Here is a 15,309-nt window from a genome sequence, read left to right as displayed (position 1 = left end):
ATGCACTGTTTTGCATTGTTCCTCAACATGGGATTGTCTGAAATTTTGTTGTAATTATACTGAGGTTATACGACTCTGGCAAAAGAATCACACACGCGTGTGTGCACACACACACACACATACACACATAAAATTACTTTTTGCTCCTCTTGATACATTCTGTCAAGGGCTCAGATGTCAATATGTCAACTTTTATTTTTCTTGGCTTAAATTTTAATTTTCTGACATGGAACCACTGTGCATCCATAGATTGTATCTACTGCTGGGATACATAAGTGAGTATGCTATATAACACATATGCCAACAAACTGGAGAAAAGAACAAATTAGTTAACAGGTAAAAAAAATGAAACCTCTGACCAGGGTCTCAGAGATAATACAAGCCCAGACCAAGACGCCATTTCATAAGGGGAGGGCAACACCATTCTCTGAAAGTGTTCAATAGCTTCCTGGGCCTGAGCCTCTGCACTTATATATGAAGAGAAAGGCATACTGGTTTGTTACAGTGTGCACACATTGCATAGAATCGTGTCCAGATCAATATGGAGTGTAGGGCCATTGACCTTGTCTGGAATAACTGGGAAAGGTTGGGTTAGTTCGTTCACACAGCCATCCATTTCTATGATCAGGCACTTCAGAGGACTAATGACAGCCTTAGTGCTATGGATATGGTCGTCATTGTCTTCCCTGTCAACTGTATTGACTCATCTTCCCTCTCAGAGAGGCTGGTACTGTCTGTCCCTGCTGGCCCTATGAGTATGTGTGTTGTGTTTCCTTTAGCTATTTATGTTGTAATCTCTTGTTTTCACTTAGAGAAATAAGTACCTAAATTGTCTTTCATCAGAATGAAACTTGCTTAGAAAGAGAAATATTGTCTTAATTCTAGGAAAAGGAGCTAAAGTCACCTTGACCTTGAGATATATGGAGCTTGAATGGGTGAGCATAAACACAATGGGTGGGGGGCAATTTGGGAAGAAAAAAAAAACCCTCAAGTCACAGGAATCTAGAAACAAAGATTATAACAATGGTGGTAAGATAGACAGCTTCCCAATAAACTCTGGAAATTAAGAGCTGCCTGATGGGTTTTGATCCATCAAGAGTTCAAGGTGTCTCTTTAATGACCAGGGCAACATACAAGTCAAATTATTGCTAGGAAGATGGAAGAACAAGGGCCAACATGCCACATGCTAAGGGAAGTCCATTCCATGGATGATAAGTGATGAGCTCTTTGTATTTTAGAGCAGTATTCAAAACAGTGATTCCTTCCAGGCTGCAGCTGCCTGTACTACAATCCCCAGGGGTTGCTGCCTTTGTAGCCTCCTTATCTGCCCCACCCCTCCTTGCTATGCCAAGCAGCTCCCAGCTCTTTCTCAACATCTCTGCAATGCTTTTCAGATGAAAAAGGAAGTGGACACAGCAATGGATTCTATCTTTGGAGATATGCAAATGTGAGGGTTTTCTTTTCTTTTTCTTCAAGCTTTGTAGGCTACTGTGCAAAATAATGGGCTCTGGACCTCAGATTCTTGGACATCTCAAACACTCAGGCATTGGGAATACTTCCTCACTCCTGGAGCTGCAGAAGGGTTGTAGAGCTCACTGCCCGACCGTGCATGGCTAAGGTAGCAGGTGCCCATAGTGTTAAGTATATTGAAGGCAGGTTTCCAGAGTGTAGGTGGAGTAAGAGTGGGTGAGTCAACAGGAAAAAATTGTGTGTGTGTGTGTGTGTGTGTGTGTGTGTGTGGCTTTTCTCAGAAGACCAATGCTGGGTAGATCCACTTACAGGGCAGGCATAAATAGGGCAGGCATAAATAGTTGAGCCTGACAAACAGAGGTGCATTTACCTGGACCTCCTGGGGCCAACAAGGAAGCAATCTGTGAGTGCCTCTACTTCTCATTTTATTTCCCTACCTCCTGTGGAGATGGCTTTGTCCATCTGGGTTGTTTATCCCACTGATTTTGAGAAAGGGGAATAAGATTCTGGTTCTAGGTTCTGGATGGGGACCAGGGATTTGAGGGGTGGAGGTGAGTGACACAGTGAGGGAAAAGAATCCCGTCCCTGTGTCACCTTCCTTGACTCAGAGAAAAATTTGGTTTCTGAGATGGAGTCGTGTTGATGCATGTTATGTGATGATTCCATAGACCTACACAGATTATATGGAGAACTCAGGTGAATTTTGGTTGAATCTCAATTTCATAAGAAAAATAATAGAGGAAGAACTCCCTAGCCTTCCCTAGGCTGGGGTTTTAAGCTCAGGCTGGTGCCAAAAGCATAGAAACAAGGACAAAATGAGTTCTCTCTTAGCCTAAACCCTTTATTAAACAATAAACCTAACAGCTCACAGCCTCTGATTTGCCAGCCAACATTACAAACAGCTTCTGTTCTCAATGAACTTTTACTCTCAAAGCACGGAGTGCTACGCACACTGTGGGCTGTGTCTCTCTCTGCACACTCCATCCACTGCTCCAGCTAATTAATCTGTCTCAGATCTGGAAGCCTGTAGATCTGATCTCTGCAGACTTCATTATTGCTAAGGTGAACCGATGGTAGATCAGAAGGCCCTTTTTCTTGATTCTTCCACAGAATGAGGCATGGGGCCCCAAAGTTAAGATGGCTACTAGCCAAGGAACAGTGGCCTTGCTCTGACTTGGGCCTGCCCTTCAGTACTGAGGACAGAACCTCTGCTAAAACAATGGTAAAGAAGTGGCTTGTGAGCTCACTAAGGTATTTCTAGGAAGTCCCAAGAGACCTGAGGCAATTGTAAATAAGAAGCACAAAGATTTAACACAGAATCACCAAGTAGAGAAACAGCAGGTCCGGAAACCTGACAAACATGCAATCCACCCCCAGCTGTGCTGAAACTCTTCCTCATTGTAGAAGCCTCTTTGGCTTTGTTTTCAGCCACCCTGCTGCCTATGGGCTCTTTCCTTCCTTGAGAGGAAAGATGTTATTATAATTCAGGTCTTGGCCCCCTGTATCCTATATCCCAGACGTGTATAGTTATCAGCCTTGTGTCACTATTGGAAAATGCTGGTCATGAGAAGTTAAGACCTTGATACCCTGTGTAGGGAGTTACCAAAGTCTAGCATCCTGCAGTGAGGTCTCAGCCGGACTATGTCCCTCTCAGACAGTGACTGGATGGATACTCTGCTAAATGTTTTCTCTTGGTTCCTCCTCAAACCAACCTCCAATCTAAATAAGCCCATCTGGAATGTTCCCAGCCCCCCCCCCCCAGCACCAAAACTTTTCCCTGGAGCCCTCTCAGATTGTAGACTTCTGGGTATCTCTGAGTCTGTTCAACTGCCAACTTAATATCTCTCAAGCTCTTTATCTGCATTCTCTCTAGTACTTTCCATATGGACTCTGCCTGGTCCAGGAATGCCAAACAGCCTGGCAAGCATGTGGCTGTACTCCAGCCTGAACTCAGTATAAGCATCTAGAAGTGCTCAGAGCCAGGTTCATCTCTGGATCAGTGGTATTCAATGTCGGTGCTAATCCCAGAAGCCAGGGAGAGAATGCAGACTCAGCCTCAAATGAGTTAAACCAGCTGTCCTAGAACATAGAAGGAGGACCAGGGATGAGACAGTCCTCAGTGATGGACACTAGACTCAGCCACTGTTCTCATGGGGCACCAGAGATGAACACAACAAGTCAACCCGTGTTAGAGTGCTAGTCAGGCTATTCATTCCCTCAAAGGCCAGACCATGTACCTACCTCCATAAACTGCTTTTGGAGTCTTACTGTCTTATTGCTCTGGGTGTTCATCATGGGGAACGATGTGGGGGATGAAGGTTTCTCTTCTCTGGACTTAGTAGCCACTACCTAGAACCTTAGCCTAGAACCATCATTGCCTCTTTTCTCTTTCTCATCCCTGCAGGCCATGCTGCCCGTTCTCTCCATGCTTGTCTTGCTTGTACAGCCCCTGGGAAATCTAGGAGCAGAAATGAAGACCCTCTCTCAGAGATCAGTACCCAACACCTGCACCCTAGTTATGTGTAGCCCGACAGAGAATGGCCTGCCTGGTCGTGATGGACGGGATGGGAGAGAAGGTCCACGGGGTGAGAAGGGTGATCCAGGTAAGCTGGGAATAGGGGGTTGGAATGTGAACTAACCTGATCCCCCAGGTGATCTGGGATCAACTTGGATATGAACTTCTTCCTCCTAGGAACTGAGTTTCCCCCTGGTGTCCATGTTTCCTGCCAAACATATTTTTTTTTTTGGACAGGGTGTGTTTTTAGCCCACCATGTGTTTCCTCTCATAATCCAGCTGACCTGACTCCTCCCCTGGGATCCCTGGATTCTTCTTGTTCTGAGAATGGATAAACTCCTGATATTATCCTGTTCCAGCAGTTAGCAATTGTTCCTTTTGATTAAATGGTGCCTATGGGGAATGTTAATTAGTTTTTAATATTTTATCTACACTGCAAATGTGGTGGGAAAAATGAGGCTCCATAGACTTATAAACAGATTTTATTGGCAGAACCCACTTAAAACATTACAAGGGGATATTGGAATTTGTGTTTCTTTGTACAGCTTTGTGTTCAGGTATTCACTTGGAAATTCATTTAATCCTTTCAAAAGCCACAAGGAACATACCAGTCTTCTTTAACAGGTAAAGTGGGGGATGGTAAAGTTAAAAGAACAAAGGCTTCTACATTAAACAGATCTTGACTGTTAGCTACCTCTCTAACTGAGACACCTACTAAGTATTACAAATTCTCAGCTTGTGTGTCTCTAAGTGAGAATAATATTTACCAAATAATCTTTGACAAATGATGGAGCCAAAGACTTTATTTTATATTGAGTCTTCTGGGCAAAGTTCAGTGTTCCTGCTGACTAAGTTAGTGTATTCTCTAGTTTACCAGTAGGACTAATAAGCAAAGGAATTAGCCCCCAAAATACTGACCCTGCAGAGTCTCATGGGCAAGAGTGGGGAACTCAATAAAGAAGCAACACAAGTGAAGGGACACACTACCCCTGAGCTGAAGCTTCAATGGGATCAAATACTATGTTTCCAATTCAGCAAGCCTTCAGAAATTGGATGGTGGCTATAAGATCCCAAACTGGAAGTCAGGTTCTCTGTCTTTTGGCAAGAGCTCACCCAAATTTCCTCCCTATGTGTGATACCCCAACATATACCTTCTTCCTCCCACTGTACATGTCAAGAAAGCAAAGGAATCTGTCTGCTCCTGTGGATACTATCACTGTGATGCTACCATTGGGTCAATACCATACTGCCTTGGATGCCTCCTGTGGAACAAGTAGTAATTAGTGGGTCACCTAACGTAAGTATTTACATTACCAGAGACAGGGGCTTCACTGTTCATACAGGTAAAGCAAGAGGGCAGCCTTGGAAATGTAACATGTAACACTAATTGACATCTTAGAATTTACTGAAGTATGGTGGTCTTCCTAAGAGATATTACACTGGGTTTTACAAAGAATCTCAGTTGCCATCCTCAAATTTCAAATAAGGGCACAGGTCTGTCGGTGTCATTCCTTTTGCGATAGTGACTTCCTATCTTTTTCATGAACCTCAATTGTCCAAACTGACTTTCCTAACTTTTCATAACACTGAGGCTCTCCAGCAGGAGAAATGTATCAGTGTTTAAGAGGGGACACATCTCTTGCAGAAAATCTGAGTTTATTTCTGTCTGGTTTTGTGTGTGTGTTTAATTTTTTTATGCCTATAAATACACTGTAGCTGTCTTCAGAAACACCAGAAGAGGGCATCAGATCCCATTGCAGATGGTTGTGAGCCACCATGTGATTGCTGTAAATTGAACTCAGGACCTCTGGAAGAGCTCTTAACCACTAAGCCATCTTGTCAGTCCCGAGTTTATTTCTTATACACCATTCATTTTGGATGACTTACAATAACTACCTATAACTCCAGCTCCAAGGAAACTGACACTCTCCCTGCTCTGAACTCTAGAGGTACCTACACACACACACACACACACACACACATATACACACATACACACACACATGCACACCAAACACACTTAAAATACAATAAGTCCTAAAAGGTAGAGTGAGGGCATAGGAGCCAAAAATGTGCTCCTGTACGTATATGAAAAAGTCTGGTCAAATATAATTTATCAACAGTTGTTCTCAATGTAAAGCTCCAAGGAAGGTCTTTGTTGAACGAGTAATCTGTTGCACTCAAGTCTTAGTGAAAAGGAGCAACCATCATTAAAGCTGTATAAGTCATGAAAATCTCACAAGACATTGGAGAAATAAGCTTCTTCAGGTACTTAGGTTCCATTGAGTACAGACAGGATCCAAATGCTTAAATTCTGTTCATAAGACCAGGATCTAATAAGTAGGTTTCATCTTAAAGATCTTGATCTTAAGGAGAAAGTTGAATGACAATGCTATAAAATAAATTGAAAGATTATTATTTCAATAAATAGTATCATTAAAAAACTATAAATAACTTCTCTATCTCTAGCAATCCCCTTCTATGTAATTTATATTCATTTATTGACCTCTGGGTCAGATATCTGTGTTGATGTAGAATACTTGTTGCTTGACTAAGAACAGTCTCAGAGTTCTGATAGCCACAGCCATGGCTCCACACAGGTTCGTTCAGCCATGAAGCTCAGGACGTCTTGTCTCTTTGAATGCCTTTCTCTCTTTTCTTTTTTTTTTTTCTTTTTTTTTTTTCTGTTTTCTTTTTTTTTTTTTTTCCAGAACTCAAATTTCTTTTTTATATGCTTTTTTTGTTAGATATTTTCTTTAATTACATTTCAAATGTTATCCCCTTTTCTAGTTTCCTCTCTGAAAATCCCGTATCCCTTTCTCCCTCCCTCTGCTCACCAACCCACCCACTCCCACATACACTTCCTGGTCCTGAACTTCCCCTATACTGGAGCCTATAACCTTCACAGGACCAAGGACCTCTCCTCCCATTGATGACCGACTAGGCTATCCTCTGCTACATATGCAGCTAGAGCCATGAGTCCCACCATGTGTTTTCTTTGGTTGGTGGTTTAGTCCCAGGGAGCTCTGGAGAATGCCTTTGTCTTAAAACACCTGCTGCTGTGCTCCAAGGCTCTCTCTGTCCTTTCCTGTTGTCTGGTAGCTCAATAATGCTTTGAATTAAAACAAGAAGACTCCATATGGAAAAAATACTATGTTTCTTGTCCTAGTTTGCATTTTGGTTGGCTAGAAGGAAGCCAATGACACTTAGAATAAGTAGGCTGAATGGATTAAAGTGTAAGAGAAGGTAGGTCTAAGGTAAAACAAAGTGGACTTATCCAGGAGCAGCCACAAGAACAATGGGACTTGATGTAGCAGCTCCCTCTCTGAGATCTCTATTTCTCTCTTGATCCCAGAGGAAGCTGGGGATTGAATGTTGGGTGCTTTTTATCCTACAGTGGTCTAGGGACTGGTCTCATCCCTTTATATTTCCTGCTCTTTGGTTGGGCCTTGGGCAAAGAAACCACTAGTCACTTTTGATCATCTCTTTGGAGGATTTAGATACCTGCCAGTCCCCAGAATTTGTTGAAAGGGGCAATTGGAGCCTAAGAAGAGACACTCTTGAGCAGGTGATGTGGGGGCAAGGATTAGATCTGTCGGTCACTGTAGTGAGACCTCAGGCTAGGAGATGCTTAAGGTAAATCAAGGAGTACCTGCCTCAGCAGGATGCGTCGCTAGATATGTGATGTGACCCTGCCATGTAACTCTCTGTGATTCATCATGGGAAAGACTAGGAAGTCTAGAATCTTCCAGAAAATTCACATACAGTGTTGGGGCTGGCCTGCAGGTCTCATGTCCGGATTCAAGCCTGGGAGGCAGCCTGGAGCTGAAAAAGAAGAGGGAAACTAGGCGGAGAGAGAGAGAGATGGAACCAAGACAGTATTCTGATCGAGGCTCAAATTTTTAATGGTGGACATGCTTTATAAAGAAAAGGGGAAGCCCATTCCCACCAAATCATCCTTGGAGCCCAGCTGCAGGTGACTACCCGTAGGATCAGATGTAGACTCCAGAACAGCTAGGCCGACTCCCAGCAGGTAGCAGCAGGGACAGTGGCTGAACAACAGAGTGATCTAGGGAGGCAGGCTCCACCCTAAGTAATCTCCTTAGTGGCAACAAAGTGAAGGTCTGGCTCAGCCTGCTTCAGGCTTGTTGGAGGCTACAATACAGCCTATCTTAATTGCACTTCTTGCCTTGGGAAGGCCTGGTTTCTCTTGTTTTCAAATCTGGAATTTCATCTCTTTTCTCTTCTCTCTCCAATACTCTGCATAGGACTTAGTCTCTAAACCCCTTCTCGTTCTGCTTCGTCTGAGGATATGGTGTGTTGGGTAGGGTTCTGTGGGGACAAAAACATACTACACTTCCTCTTCTTTGACAGCTATCCCTGCCCCATAGTTTGTTATGAATCTCTTAAAGAGCACACATACAACAATGCAAGCTAGTCAAACCAGTCTAGTGTTATCGATGCCCCCCTTCCCACCTGTTTTGACTAGTTACTATTCTACATTCAGGTTGGCATATGTTTTAGTAGCCATAAAAGCCAGAACATGGGGCATTTGTCTTTCTGTGTCTGGTTTTCATTTAATATGATGCTCTTCACATCTACCAATGTTCTACAAATGATGGGTTTTTTTTTATTATGCATGGATAATATCCCACTGTGGATTTATACCACATTATGCATTCATCCATTGATAGGCATATCCTAGGCTGTTGGCATATTTAAGCTATGGTGAATGATGCTTCAATAAGCATAAGTGTGCAAGTATTGTTTTGGTTTGTTGATTGCATTTCAAGTCTATATATTGCCAGACATAATAGTTCTAGTTTTGGGGGTTGTTTTATTTTCTTTTTAGTAATCCCAACACTGTTTTCTACAACAGCTGTACTAAGTCATTTCCTGTATAAATCTTCCATTTTATCTACACCACACAACTATTTGTTATTTCTGTACCTATTGGAGGTTTTACATACACACACACACACAAAGCTGGCCCTTTTTTTGTTTTATTTTATAAAAGTCATTCTAAGTAGTGCAAAATAGAATTTCATTACAGTTTTGATTAATATTTCCTTGATAGCTACTGAATGAAACTGAAACTGACATTCTTTTTTCATTTACTTTCTAACTTTTATTTCTTTTCCTGATAAGTCTGTTCAAATAATCTGCCCATTTTAAAATTAGATCACTTGCTTTTCATTGTTGGTTTTTAAAATTCCTTACATATTGTGGATCCTAGCCCTGTGTCGGGTTACTGTTTGATGAGTTCTTTCTCCCACTCAGTAGGCTGTCTCTTTACTCTGTTGGGTATTTCCTTCATTGCACAGAAGCTCATCAGTTTGCTATAATTTTATTTTTATGTTTTTATTCTTTGTGCATTTGGGGCTCTTTGCAAATAAACAATGATCAAGTAGATAAATATCAATAAACAAGTTAGTATCTATCTGATACAATTTTTTATTTAAAAGAAGTAGTTCACTCTCCTTATACTCACTCCCCACACACTCGCTCACATATGCACACATACTTACTTGCATGCACACAAATCTACACTCTTGCTACTGATCAATCAATGTTGGCAGATTGCCTTCTGCTGACACAGAGGCCTTGGGGCAGGAGAAAGAACACTGCATGAAAGGTTGTGAAGCTCTTGACTTGAATTCACCTCCAAGCCAAGGATGTCTATTTTGTCTAAGTGGAGACACTAATTTTTATTTAGTGGGTTACCACAGGACCAAGTCATGCTCAGCATTACCTTAAAGGGATGCCAGAGAGTTCGTCTTGTAGATATCAGTCTCTCCTGAGCACAGGACTAATTTTGGGTCCATTTCTTTTGTTTCTATAGGTTTGCCAGGACCTATGGGGCTCTCAGGGTTGCAGGGCCCTACAGGTCCAGTTGGGCCCAAAGGAGAGAATGGCTCTGCTGGCGAACCTGGACCAAAGGGAGAACGTGGACTAAGTGGTGAGCAATGGGTCATGGGATTCAGATGGTGCCTCCAGCTGTTGCTTCTATCATGAGGATGTGTAAGTGGCAGGCACAGAACCTGTTCCAGGAAGAGAAAACATGGATGTTCTGAAGAAGGGTTGTTTCAGGGTAGACTTTTGTCTCTTTGACCTCTGCTCTGACATGCATCTTCTAGGCTCCCACTTCCAAAGGAATTTACTGTCATTGACTGGGCTGATCCTTTTCTGCCAGGACCTCCAGGACTTCCAGGTATTCCTGGTCCAGCTGGGAAAGAAGGTCCCTCTGGGAAGCAGGGGAACATAGGACCTCAAGGCAAACCAGGTCCTAAAGGAGAGGCTGGGCCCAAAGGTGGGTGAGGGCTGTGGTTTGTCTGGGAGGGAGAAAAGAGGAATGACAGTAGAAGCCATTAGTGTAATATGAGGCATGGTCAGATGGACAGGAAGAATCCAGAGTAATAACACTATGAAGACCTTGGCATGTACACCTCTCTCACATCTCTCCACACCAACAGGATTTCTCCATCACCCTCCACAGAGGAACCCTAGGCAGCAAGGAACAGTGTTGCCAACTCCCTATCTAACCCGGTAGTTCTGTTTGACAGGCCTACTGCTGAGGAAATGTTGCAAACTGAACACACTCTTAGCAGTATTTCTTTCTTTTTGTTCCTTTCTCAGGAGAAGTAGGTGCTCCTGGCATGCAAGGATCTACCGGGGCAAAAGGCTCCACAGGCCCCAAGGGAGAAAGAGGTGCCCCTGGTGTGCAAGGAGCCCCGGGGAATGCTGGGGCAGCAGGTGAGTGATAACTAGATGGAGGACTGGATGGAGTTCTACTGTGCCCCCTTTGAGCTGACAAGGCCTAGATCTTGTCTTAGTTAGGGTTTTACTGCTGTGAACAGACACCATGATCAAGGCAAGTCTTATAAAAAACAACATTTAATTGGGGCTGGCTTACAGGTTTAGAGGTTCTGTCCATTATCATCAAGGTGGGAGCAGGGTAGCATCCAGGCAGGCATGGTGCAGGAGGAGCTGAGAGTTCTATGTCTTCATCCAAAGGCTGCTGGTGGTGAAGACTGACTTCCAGGAAACTAGGGTGAGGATCTTAAGCCCACACCCACAGTGACACACCTACTCCAACCAGGTCACACCAATTCCAACAAGGCCACACCTCCAAATGGTGCCACTCCCTGGTCCAAGAATATACAAACCATCACAGATCCCTTCCAAAATTTACCCTTTAAGTAAAACCTGGGCTATGGAGGCAATCTGCTTCTAAGGAGGTTGAGTGTCGAGCCAATGGGACTAATCACACATAGGAAGAGGGATGTTTTAAGCCATAGGGAGTCTTTTTTAGGGAAGTTGTACACAGATAAAGTTGATTGCCAGATGCTAAGGACAGCCATACACATAGTGGGCGTGTGTCTGGGTTCTGTGAAGAGTCTGTTTGTGGGATAAGCATAAACTATTATAGACAGTGAGGTGAAAATCCCCAGAAATAAACATACAACATAGCCAGATCTTCTTGAATTCCAGGACCTGCTGGACCTGTCGGTCCACAGGGAGCTCCAGGTTCCAGGGGGCCCCCAGGACTCAAGGGGGACAGAGGTGCTCCTGGAGACAGAGGAATCAAAGGTGAAAGCGGGCTTCCAGGTAAGCCAGAAGCTTCAGGTCCTGGGACCTGCACTGGGATGTAGCCCTCTTCATCGAGGCAGGAGCATCTCATTAGTATGGGTGGTCAATAGAACTTGGGGTCAGCTGATAAGTTTGAAAGAAAGCCAATTATAATCTGGCTTAGCTATCTATCGAAGTCATATGGGAAGGCAAATTGAGATAATTTCATCATCTGACCATGGGACATAGGTGACAACAGCTGGCTTCCTGGTTTATAGGCTAGCCTTGTGAATCTAACAATCCAGTGGATGAGAATTATGTAAGTACTATGTGTTTCTGTTCTTTTCCCAAGACTGTCAAATTGTCATTATAGTTCCTGAATCTCAACTCAGAATACCTTCTTCTTTGATCTGCCATCTGTTTCAGGCTCAGTTGGGGTTCAGGGGCTTATTTAGGGACCATAAGAAATCCCTACACAGAATCTGAGTGTCATGAATCATACTTGTCATCCTAGTACTAGGGAGGTTATAGCAGGATTTACAGAGTTGGATGCTAACCTGGCCTACATTAGATCCTGTCTTGAAAACAAGCAAACAACAGACTAGGGAGATGGATGGGTTGGTGAAATGCTTGCCAAGCAGACATGAACCCAGAGTTCCCAAAGTTCAAATCCCCAAATGGTGAGTGGACATGACAGCTTCCCAGCAATCCCAGTTCGATAGAGTCAGAGGTGAGGTCCCTGGAACAAACTGGCTAGCTAGACTAGTCAAATCAGCAAGCTCTGGGTTCCGGTGAGAGACTCTACCACAATATATAAGGTGATAGAAGAAGATGACCAACAGAATTGTTGGGACACATGTGCATAGACATGTAACAAGTACAACACACACACACAATCCCCCCAACAAACAAAGCATTTTTGAGAAAAGAAAGAAAAGCATTCACAGCAGGGACCAGCTGTGCCTACAGATGTAAAGCTTGTTATGAGTAACAAGCTCCCCACCTTGACCTTAACCCTTTTTCTGGATCACGGGGACAATTTATCCTTAGGCTTGTATCATAATCTCCACATGGTCATTTCCCTTATTTACCTTCTATATAGACAGTGCTGCTCTGAGCCAGCAGATGGAGGCCTTAAAAGGAAAACTACAGCGTCTAGAGGCTGCCTTCTCTCACTATCAGAAAGGTGAGTTTCTGGATACAAATAAAATTGAGCTAGGGTTGCTTATTTGGTTGAGCTTTGCTCTAGGTATAGGATGAGAATGAGCAAGAACTAAGTCTAAGGCTGAACTTGGGGCTTGAACAACACAGTTGGCATCTATCAACACACATACACATCAAGATTGGGTCCTTCTATGTACTTTGAATAAACGAGTGGGAATATTCATGTAGGACACACAAGTCCACCAAGGATCAACCCTGGGACAGCACATGACTCTTACATGGCCCTGATCAGGGCTGCTCTTGGTACCATACAGCGCCTATGGAGACTCTTCCCCAGGATCCTTTTAAAGATACTCAGAGGAAAAGAACAGTGAACCAGGGTACAGCTTGGATTCTGACCAGCTTCAGTGTAGGATTGGAACACAGTATTTGCCAGTATCTAGTTTCTTTTGCTGACTTTCATGCATGGGCACAAAGCCACAGAGATGGGTGCACACTGAAGGAAAGATGTATGGCACGCTATACAGATATTTTTGTGATGTCATTTGTTACTTCAGGGTCAAGGAAGTGGAGAGAGAGTGACTTAGTCTTGCCCTCTTAGATAGTCATTGCTAGAGTCTTAATAACCAACTTGATTCCTTTCTGGGGTTCACAATTAAACCCACCCCCTATTCCCCTGAATACGTGGACCTCTCAAATGTACTTCAACCCCCTCACCAGCACTTCTAGGGCTAGGAGGTCCAGGAAAGCCTGGGGCTTTACCCAACCCTCCGATGTCCACTATTTCCTTAACGGTTCCTTAACTGTAGCACACAGCGCAAACCCTGGCTGACAACCTATGTTACTACCACCAGGTTGACTGTGGGCTCACTGCACTGTGTCTTCTGTACACTCAAAAGTAATTTCCTACAAAAAGTTGTTCATTTCTACACAGTAACTAATATTACCATGAAAAGTCATAGTTTTGTTTCAGGGGGTAGGTGTGTGTGTGTGTGTGTGTGTGTGTGTGTGTGTGTGTGTGTGTGTGTGTTCAAGCTAGAGGTTGATACCAGATGTTCTTCTTTACCACTTTATACTTTATTTTTAAAATTTTAATTATGCATATGTATGTGCATGGGCTATGTGGCCAACTGTACCACGGTGCTCATGTGGAAGTCAGAGAACAACTTTATGGATTCAGTTCTCTCCTTCTACCTTTATGTAGCTTCCAAAGATTGAGCTCAGGTCACCAGGCTGTGCAGCAAAAAGCAAACACCTTTACCTGTGAGCCATCTCACTAGCTCTCCATAGTGTCTTTTTTGAGACAAGATCTCTTACTAAACCTTTCTGTTTTAGTGATATTAGCTGGTCAGTGGGGCCTTCCACCCTACCCTGGGGTCCACCTGTCTCCATACCCTCTGTCCCCATGTACAACTTGTATATGATGCAGTGAGTCAGCTCCTCAGACTGATCCATTGAGCTCTGGTGTCAGAGTGAGTAAGGCTCCCCACAATCTTACCAACTTGGGGCCTTGTACTGAACTTCTTTGAGCTTACGGGCCCTTGCTTGTGAATGAGGCAAGATGGCACTCTCTCATAGAGTTTACTGTGGTGCTAGGACCACAGTCTTTGCTTCATCATTTCTGGTTCCCCGATACACTTCATTAGAAGGTTGAGAGAAGGCTCCAACTCCAGCTCAAATTTCTCACAGGCATCTAAGGGCTACCACAACTTTAGCCCACCTTCCATCTTCTTTCAGCTGCACTGTTCCCTGATGGCCGAAGTGTTGGAGACAAGATCTTCAGGACAGCAGACTCTGAAAAGCCTTTTGAGGATGCCCAGGAGATGTGCAAACAGGCTGGAGGACAGCTGGCCTCCCCACGTTCTGCTACTGAGAATGCTGCCATACAGCAACTGATCACAGCCCACAACAAAGCTGCCTTCCTGAGTATGACAGATGTGGGCACAGAGGGCAAGTTCACTTACCCCACAGGAGAGCCCCTGGTCTATTCTAATTGGGCTCCAGGAGAGCCCAACAACAATGGTGGAGCAGAGAACTGTGTGGAGATCTTCACCAATGGGCAATGGAATGACAAGGCTTGTGGAGAGCAGCGCCTTGTTATCTGTGAGTTCTGAGCCACTGGAGGTAAAAGACAGGACAGTATTTGGCCAGGAGTTTAGCCAGTGTACTATGGCTCAGACCTGTATGTTGCCAACATCCTAATAAAAGGTGTATAGCTTGAGTTCTCTGTATAGCTTGGGTTCTCTACAGAAAGCAGCCCAAAGGCAGGGCTATTGCACAATACATTTCTCAGAGTATCACACACAGCTGCCTTCACATACTGAAAAACTCTCAGGGGAAAGAGGAGCCATGTTTTACCACTTGTAGGGGATAAAACTCCACCTCTGTGACCTGTCAAAGAACATAATGCCTTCTTCTTCGCCCTGCTGCTTCTCCAACTTCCAGTTATGTTTGGCCTGGCTGATGACACCCTTTTTGAGCGATCTCCTCTAGGCTTTTCTCCAGTCTTGCCTGAGGTTTCTGGTGTCCTGGCGTCTCTGGATGACTTTTTCTTACATCTCTGTTGTTCTCCTTCACCATCTAACAGGATC

At 43.9% G+C, this 15,309-nt stretch overlaps 1 protein-coding gene across 1 annotated transcript; it reads left to right on the top strand.

The window, feature by feature from the left end:
• Positions 1 to 1,737: 1,737 nt before the first annotated feature.
• Sftpd (surfactant protein D) lies at positions 1,738 to 14,939 on the top strand. Its single transcript, XM_021182578.3, has 8 exons — positions 1,738 to 1,873; positions 3,875 to 4,073; positions 9,828 to 9,944; positions 10,179 to 10,295; positions 10,622 to 10,738; positions 11,477 to 11,593; positions 12,657 to 12,740; positions 14,456 to 14,939. Exons 2-8 carry the CDS (start codon positions 3,878 to 3,880, stop codon positions 14,830 to 14,832), a joined length of 1,125 nt encoding a protein of 374 aa, XP_021038237.1. The 5' UTR covers positions 1,738 to 1,873; positions 3,875 to 3,877; the 3' UTR covers positions 14,833 to 14,939.
• The last annotated feature ends 370 nt before the right edge of the window (positions 14,940 to 15,309 follow it).

Source organism: Mus caroli, unplaced genomic scaffold, assembly GCF_978045245.1.
Source record: "Mus caroli unplaced genomic scaffold, Mus_caroli_1 scaffold_12, whole genome shotgun sequence".
Taxonomy (NCBI): domain Eukaryota; kingdom Metazoa; phylum Chordata; class Mammalia; order Rodentia; family Muridae; genus Mus; species Mus caroli.
The sequence above is the reverse complement of the archived record's forward strand: the minus strand, read 5'-3'. Positions and strand labels throughout refer to the sequence as shown.

Bases quoted from the DNA above. Each gene is read 5' to 3' on its own strand.
- Sftpd (XM_021182578.3), top strand. From the start codon at position 3,878: ATGCTGCCCGTTCTCTCCATGCTTGTCTTGCTTGTACAGCCCCTGGGA. The intron at 4,074-9,827 runs GTAAGCTGGGAA...TTGTTTCTATAG, and splicing joins GGGTGAGAAGGGTGATCCAG to GTTTGCCAGGACCTATGGGG. The intron at 9,945-10,178 runs GTGAGCAATGGG...CTTTTCTGCCAG, and splicing joins GGGAGAACGTGGACTAAGTG to GACCTCCAGGACTTCCAGGT.